This window comes from Montipora capricornis, chromosome 8 (assembly GCF_036669925.1).
Source record: "Montipora capricornis isolate CH-2021 chromosome 8, ASM3666992v2, whole genome shotgun sequence".
In the NCBI taxonomy this organism is placed as follows: domain Eukaryota; kingdom Metazoa; phylum Cnidaria; class Anthozoa; order Scleractinia; family Acroporidae; genus Montipora; species Montipora capricornis.
This window is the reverse complement of record NC_090890.1, coordinates 30,121,723-30,129,222: the sequence shown is the minus strand read 5'-3', so window position 1 is coordinate 30,129,222 and position 7,500 is coordinate 30,121,723. Positions and strand designations below refer to the sequence as shown.

At 38.3% G+C, this 7,500-nt stretch overlaps 2 protein-coding genes and 1 pseudogene across 2 annotated transcripts in view; all 3 read left to right on the top strand.

Annotated features, from left to right (window-relative positions):
* Window positions 1-7,500, top strand: part of LOC138059655 (TNF receptor-associated factor 6-like) — a 54,395-nt gene that overhangs the window by 11,002 nt on the left and 35,893 nt on the right. The window contains exon 3 of the mRNA XM_068905268.1: window positions 703-810. Coding sequence (XP_068761369.1) covers window positions 703-810 — 108 coding nt within the window. The remainder of the gene's footprint in view (window positions 1-702; window positions 811-7,500) is intronic.
* The window catches only part of LOC138059658 (uncharacterized), a 9,214-nt pseudogene continuing 6,512 nt past the window's right edge, over window positions 4,799-7,500 (top strand).
* Window positions 4,927-6,996, top strand: LOC138060468 (uncharacterized). The gene is made up of 5 exons (XM_068906262.1): window positions 4,927-5,372; window positions 5,498-5,600; window positions 6,174-6,317; window positions 6,522-6,608; window positions 6,861-6,996. The coding sequence occupies exons 1-5, from the start codon at window positions 5,126-5,128 to the stop codon at window positions 6,871-6,873; spliced, it is 594 nt and encodes a 197-aa protein (XP_068762363.1). The 5' UTR covers window positions 4,927-5,125; the 3' UTR covers window positions 6,874-6,996.

Genomic DNA, 7,500 nt, shown 5'->3' with positions numbered 1-7,500 from the left:
TCAATTTTCACGAAAAAAATCGTGCTTGTTTTGGGTCGATCAGAGTCCCTAAGCTGGCTTCCGTCTCCTACCTTGTCACTATACTATGAAGGAAGGTGAACGGGGACCATTTTTCCTGAAACTTTGTGTACGTATTAAAGACAACAACAGCTCAACACCTGGTAAGTTTCATCAATTTTCATTTCCATTTTCTTGCAAATTTCCAGACCTAAACTTCACCTCATATGTTCTCTATATTTACCTATGTGGCACACGCAGTAAGCCTGGGTTACCTGTGGTTGAACCACAAATTATCATCTTGAATAAGGGCTAGTCTGCACTGCCTTTGCCAATGATGAAACCCTTAAATATTATTTTTAACAGATCAATTTTTAGGTTCAGATTCATACATATATTTGACATGTAGCTTTATTGTCCTCCTCAAGTGGCCAGACAGGGTTAGTTACAGGGACAGTTAAGAGAAACATGAGCTCTCCAGATGATAGAATTCAGGGAAATTTAAAAAAAATCTGCAAGGAATATAGAATGCCAGTACCTACCTATTCCTCCTTCCAACCTCCCCACACACCTCTTGTTTGGAATCGAACATTTCCATATGGTTGGTCTACCACTACATGTACATGTACCAGAATGTCCATGGTTTTTTTTAGAGCCTCTTGTTTGCTCATATATCTGTCTTCATGTCTCCTTCTTATTATATAGCTATTTCCAGACATGTTTGCCAAGCGAGAAATGCTCAGCCATGATGTTTTGTGTCGTTTGAAAAAAGTGCATGGATGCCCATGGAAAGGTCCTCTGAGTAAGCTGGAGGTATGCGAGCAAATTAACTTCTTACGCTGTAAATTATGATAGTTTGAAATTACTCAGCAAGTGGAATGCATTAATATTTTGTTTGGACTTGGTCGAGGTATGCGGAGTGAGTAGGCGTGTTTTTTTGCTGCTCCCTAACATTTCGCTTTTGAGCAATGATTTTCAGCTGGTAATGCGTATGAATAAAAGAAAAGCCAGGAAAAGCAGTGACTTAAGTACCTCTGATAGTTTACCAGCAGAGAAAAGAGCGAGAGAGATTTTATCAAGTTCAAACTCCTCGCCCGAACGTTCAGCAGTTGTGAATTCAGAGGTTGTCAAGGTCGTCGAAATGCAAAAAAACTGGCTACAAATAGCACCGATACTGAAACAGTATTTAAGTCTAAGAACCCATTTCAAATAGGGCTGATAAACAGTATTTAAGTCTAAGAACCCATTTTAAAACGGTTAGCTTTCAGAAAGCAAACTGTTTTAAAATGGGTTCTTAGACTTAAATACTGTTTATCAGCACAATTTGAAATGGGTTCTTAGACTTAAATACTGTTTATCAGGGCTATTTGTAGCCAGTCTGCAAATGTCAGACACTGAAAGTTGACCTTATTCTTGCGAGATTAGAAACTATGGATAAAAAGCTCGAGAAGATTAATACTGCAGTGTCAAACCTGGAGAGTAAATTCAACAAATTGGAAGTTAGAGTTGTGAAGCTCGAAGACGCTCAATCGACCTCGAGGAACACCTTTAGAGAGATGGAAGATGGCCTCCAAGAATTTAATACAGGCCGGAGTTAATGAAGCTAAAGCAACCGGTGAGAAAATAAAAGAACATTGTGAGAGTAAATGTAAAGAACTGGAAAACAAATTATTGTATGCTGAAGTCTATCAGAGGTGAGAAAATTTGTGTTTCTACGGAATTGAGTAGACTGATGGAAACAAAAATTCGCTGAAGGTCCTTCAATCCTTCTTGGAGTGGCAGTGTGGAATCGAACCAGGCATAGAATTTCAGCATGTTCATAGAATTCGAAACCCTCGCGGAGATGCATGGAAGCCCTAGAGCGATCATCGCTCGGTGCCTTAGATATGGAGATAGAGAATTGATTTTTTTTCAAATGCAAATAAGCTAAAGGATACCGAGTACAGGATCTCTGCGGACCTGCCGAAAGAAATCGTACATCGAAGGAAACTACAGTCAAAGAAGCTGGTTGAAGCAAGGAAAGCTGGTAAGACAGCCTTTTTCAGCCGCGCCGAACCTGATAAACTATTATTTTATTGATGGAGTCTAATACATGTAAATCCGATCTAATTCCTGCTGATTATTAATTAAATGGTTGTCATTGCATTGTCATTGTAAGAGCCTGAATTTGACTTTTATGTTTGTGATATGCAGCATTTGGCTTGCCTTTAGCCGAATGATTATTTTAAGTATACAATGTTGTTAAACAAAACGGAAGGGGGGGGGGGGGGGGGAGGGGGGACAAGTAGGCTAATTATCATTTCCCTTCTCTGCTTTATAGGTTTTGTATTTGTTTTGTGTTTATTTTTGTCTCTTTTTGTTTTGCATATTAACTAGATTATGTCCCTCGAGTCGTTCTACGGTGGCGCAGCAGATTTTCTGGTCACCTTTTCTCGTGTTTTGCCGTTTTGGTTATTTGTCAGTGTCGTTTTTGGTGTTAATAGTAAGTGTTAAAATGGAGAGCATCGAAATGTCTTTAAACAAATGCCGGCTTGTTTACATTTTCAATGTGCAAAACTTTTACCTTTGAAATTAGTCAAATTTGTTTGTGGCCTTTGGAAGTTCTAAGTTAGGAATTAATGGTAGGTAGTAACCTGGCATTTAAATTAATATCATTAAATGCTCGAGGCATTCGCTCTTTTGAGAAATGGAAGGCGGTATTCGGATGGTTGTTGAATCAAAAAGTTGATTTATGCTTCCTGCAGGAAACGTATAGCACTAAGGAAGTCGACAATATTTGGACAAAGCAGTGGAAGGGCGAGATGTTTTTCTTGCATGGTTCAGAACATAGCAGAGGTGTACTCGTTTTAATTAAGAATAGCTTTGAATTCGAAGTTATATCTGTGCGGTCTGACAAAAAAGGGCGTTTTATTTTTCTTGAGGCATTTGTGCAAGATCAAAAGTGCTTATTTGTAAACATTTACGCTCCAAAAAAATCGACCAAACAAACTCTCTTTTTTGATCAAATTAAGAATGAATAGGACAACAGCGGTATAGATGAGGACTGTAGGATCATAAGGGGGGGGGGGGGGGGTTCAATGTTATTTTAGATCCTGACCTTGATGTATCTGGCTGGCGGCAATCCAAAATCGAAGGAATCGGCTAAGGAGATTCTAAAAAATATTTGCCTATCGCGGGATTTAGTTGACATTTGGAGGGTCAGGAATCCGGAAATAAAATGATTCACTTGGAGACAGAAAACACCGTTAATTCAAAGAAGGCTAGATTTTTGGTTAGTTGACAGTGCTCTGCAAGAGGAGACTGATCAGGCAGACATTGTTCCTTCCATTAAGTCAGATCATTCAGCAATTCTGCTGTCGATTAATGGAATAGAGGAACAAATACGCGGACCCTCCTTTTGGAAGTTTAACGCAAGTTTATGAGATGATATTAAAGGACTCTGTAACTTCAATTAATAGTAGATATGAGGTTTGGGTTGATGAATTTAAAGATATTGACAACCCTAGCTTGTTTTGGGACCTTATTAAGTACCTTGAAGGGTGTAAGTTGAAACGAATTGACTCCTCGAAACAACTTTTGCAGAAAAAATGAAAGAAACTAAGGTGAGATGTGAAAACATCTTTCCAAGATGACCAACCTTTCGTGCAGTGGTGCATGTAAAGGTCACTTTGTCACGTGCGCAACACGTGAAGATGTCTTGACATTTAAAAATACTTTCAGAAGTACACAAGTTCTTTGAGGATGGCCATGCCAAATGAATCCGTAGCACGAGAATCAAATATCTTGAATATATCATTTGTTGTAATTGAAATACTTAAAGTAACATGCACCCAGTGTCAAAATAAAACAATTATAATTCTGTGATCAAATTTTGGAAAGCACTTATCAAAGACATACAGTAAGCAAAATCAGTGTGACTTGGGCTGTATTGAATCCGTCCGAAGGTAATTCTGTTAACATTAAATATGTTTGTCTCGATAAGCTTGATAAAGCAGTATAGAGTTCATTTCCAACATTCATAATAATTACCAAGTCTGTTAGGGAATTAACAAATTTCCTGTCATAATTATATAATATAATAGGACATAGTGGCATATTCACTACCACCATTTGATCCGTACACTAAAACATCACCTTGACAGTTGTTTTACTAGGATCAATGGGGTGTGAACCAGGGTTTTCTAGGTTATGTCCCTGCAAAAGTTGAACTTACCAGCAACATGCCATGCGGTGGACCAGACTTTAAAAAACAAACTATTTCAACAAGAAAAAACAAAAATAGTGTTTCGTTTCCGGAATGGTAAGGGCAGGAGAAAGGATAATATAGTGTAGTGTGGGTCACTTGGTCTGTCATATTTATTTCGCTTCATCTATTGAAACTCTTGAGGAATAAAGATAGAAATGTGAATGCAAACTCTCTCAATGGTGAGAAGCATGTCAAGGAATATTAATCATTAAAGAGAAGAACAGATACTTGTTTATGTGCACAATACATCGAAGCATAAAGTCTACAAATAACTTGTATTTTACCTTCAAATACATACCCCTACATAACATTTCAAATTCCGTTTTCCGTGAATCTTCTATACTAGCTTTACAATCACTGGTTCCTCGTTAATCCAATTTATTACTAAGACTTGTTCACATTATCAATTAACAAGAAAAGGGATAACTTGGGAATTTATAACAATATACCGCTTTTATATACTCAGAGTCGATTATTACCCCCGGCTCATTTTGCCTACGCCTAGTTGCCATCTACAGACCTCCCTACTCGCCCAATCATCCGGTTTGTGCGAGAATGTTTTTTATAGAATTCGCTGAGTTTCTGGAATCTTTCGACAACTGAGCCGCTGATAATAGCCAGTGATTTTAAAGGGTCCCTCTCAACCAGTGTGCTTTGCGGGCGTTGAGTCGCGTGGCGGCCATTTTCACTTATATCAAAATTGCAGCTCTCAGAGTCCTGGCTTTTTCTGAGGATTTTCTGTGCTATGTGAACGATTTAGAATCCGGTGTGTTAAGAAATTATTACATCATAGAATTTCTATATGTATTTGTGGTTTTTTTTCTATTGAGTTAAGTTTGTGCCCGGAAAAACCCAATTTTGTTGTGATCGGAGTCGGGCCAAATGTCGCGATCTCCTCCGAAACGTGGTAGGCCACCAAGGAATGAAAAAAACAAGACGATTCTGTTGCGAGAGAGCACTTTCAATCTCTGGAACCAGAGGAAGATCGATCTTGGTTTTAAGGGAAACACCAATAGCGAATTTGCGGAGTTTCTTTTACATAGTTTGGTCCAATGTAAGCAATTTGAACAAGAAAGCGTGAGAATGGATGATGGAGCAGAGGGCAAGAAGAACAGAACTGCAGCGAATAGTAAGTGGTTTGTTTTGCGTTGAAAGTAGGGTTAGCATTGCTTTTCCTTTGTTTCATTTATTTACAAATGTTGGTGATTATTTTGAGTCTTGGGTATATCAACGTTTTTCAATATCACGTTTCAGGTAGGAGATCACTTATCCATTCAACACCAGAAAAAACTGAAATGGCAGCAGTGCCTAGACTTTCCTTGTCTCCTGTTATAGCAAGCAACATACCAAATGAAAGGTACCATTTGCTCTATAGTCAACAGTACATACAAACATTGTAGTGGTCTTGCCTTGAGAAACGTTTGCCAAATGTTTTTACTTGTACCTGCAAAGTCCGCCCCCCCACCCCCCCCCCCCCTTCTTGCAAGGCATGTATGGGCACTCTCATATGAAACAGACGGGGATGCGGGGATGCTCGTCGTCTCGCTTGGGGGTGTAAATTTTGGATTTTGGTCTCGGTTAGGGTTTACCGGGCAAGGCCCCAATATTTTAAGCCGCCAAGGTCTCGTTTAGGGTTCCACAAAGAAACGCAGAATTATGCGAAGAGAATCTGAAGTCAAATTTTCTTTTTAACTTGTTTTTAGGGGTCAAAATTTGCTTAAGTCACGCCCAGATTAGTCTCCTTTGGGGGTCACAAAAACCTTTAACCACGCCCAGATGGTCTCCTTTAGGGGTTAAATTCAAAATTTCCGACGAGCAGCCCCATCTGTTCCATATGGGAGTCTCCCCCCTCAGGGATTCACGGTACCACTGCATTTATTTGTTTTTGTTTTTGTTTTTTTCATGGCCTGGCGTCCATTATTGATGATAGCAATGATGCATCTATGCCGACACATGAGGAGGATGGAATGGAGACTTCAGTTATCAACCAAGCTTTAAATAAACTTAATCCATTATATGCTACCATACTGGGTCATCCATTTGAAGGCCAGGGGATAAATATGAGTTCAGATAGGTGGGTTTTAAATATCACTGTCTCTATCTGCTCTAATTTCTTTGTCATTTGGGGAAAGTGTTTTGAAATTTGAACACTTGGAAGACTTGGTTTGTACTTTCTAAGAGGCTGATGCTGTTTACAGTATAGAGATAATGTGTAATGTTTATAATTATGTGTTAATGATGAAATGTGGTAGTTGTCATATTTTATATCTGATTGCAGTTCCAGTACAGATTCCTCTGATGACATTGCTGATGAGATTTCTAATGAAAGTTACAAATATAGAAGTGAAGAAGAAACAATGTCTGTGTGAGTCTTGAATCATAGTTTTGGCATTTGGCAGAATCTGAAACCAACAAGGGGCAGAGACTTCCTTTTTCAGAGGAATACTTATCCAATTATTGTACTTGGTTATAAGTACTGTATGTATTCTTTTATTCAAGTTACAGTGGTAATAAATGTTGTGATTGTTGTTTTTGAAGAAATGTTCTGAATGTCAGTGTTGACGATTATTGTCCCTGAAGTTATATTTTTAGATAATTTATTGAGTGTTTGTTGTAGGACATGTGGTTAGGAGTTATGCATCATGTGTGCAATGATCATGAATGGTCAGACGGACAATGTAGTCATGGGCCCCTGACACCATTGGAGGAAGGAAAAGAGTATCCCCCAAAGGAATCAAAAGCTGTACAAGCTACATACGTGTATGAGAGATGTCATTTATGACCCTCAGTGGCTCAACACATTGAACTTTTATGTCTATTTCAGGTAATCAAGGTTTTTGTTGAGTAGACATCTCTTCATCTTTTTCCTAGGAGGGAGTTTATTTTGAAACCTCAGCTACACAATGCTGGGTACTTTGAACTGCAGTGACCAAGATAAGGATTTAACTTTGAGTTGATCTCCGTGGTTGGGATGGATTAAAAAAATATATTTACTGTGGTTTAATTGCAGGCATACAAATAAGTTAGAGAGTTTTAATTCCATGGTCTTGAAGTATGCTCAAAAACGGATAGGATTTGCATAAGTTCTAAACTTTGTAGTATTGACACAGCTCTATTTTCAGCGATTGCACATGTACATGCAAGAGAAACAAATACTAGAACTATTTGTACATTATTGGTGTCTGGCTAGTACTGATACTATCATTTTATTTGTTATAACTGCCAACAGTACTTATTACTTTTGACATTTATAATTT

What these genes read in the sequence shown, in the direction of transcription:
- LOC138060468 (XM_068906262.1), top strand. Translation starts at nt 5,126, where the DNA reads ATGTCGCGATCTCCTCCGAAACGTGGTAGGCCACCAAGGAATGAAAAA. An exon ending in GAACAGAACTGCAGCGAATA is followed by an intron (nt 5,373 to 5,497) that starts GTAAGTGGTTTG and finishes ATCACGTTTCAG; the next exon opens with GTAGGAGATCACTTATCCAT. An exon ending in ATAAATATGAGTTCAGATAG is followed by an intron (nt 6,318 to 6,521) that starts GTGGGTTTTAAA and finishes ATCTGATTGCAG; the next exon opens with TTCCAGTACAGATTCCTCTG.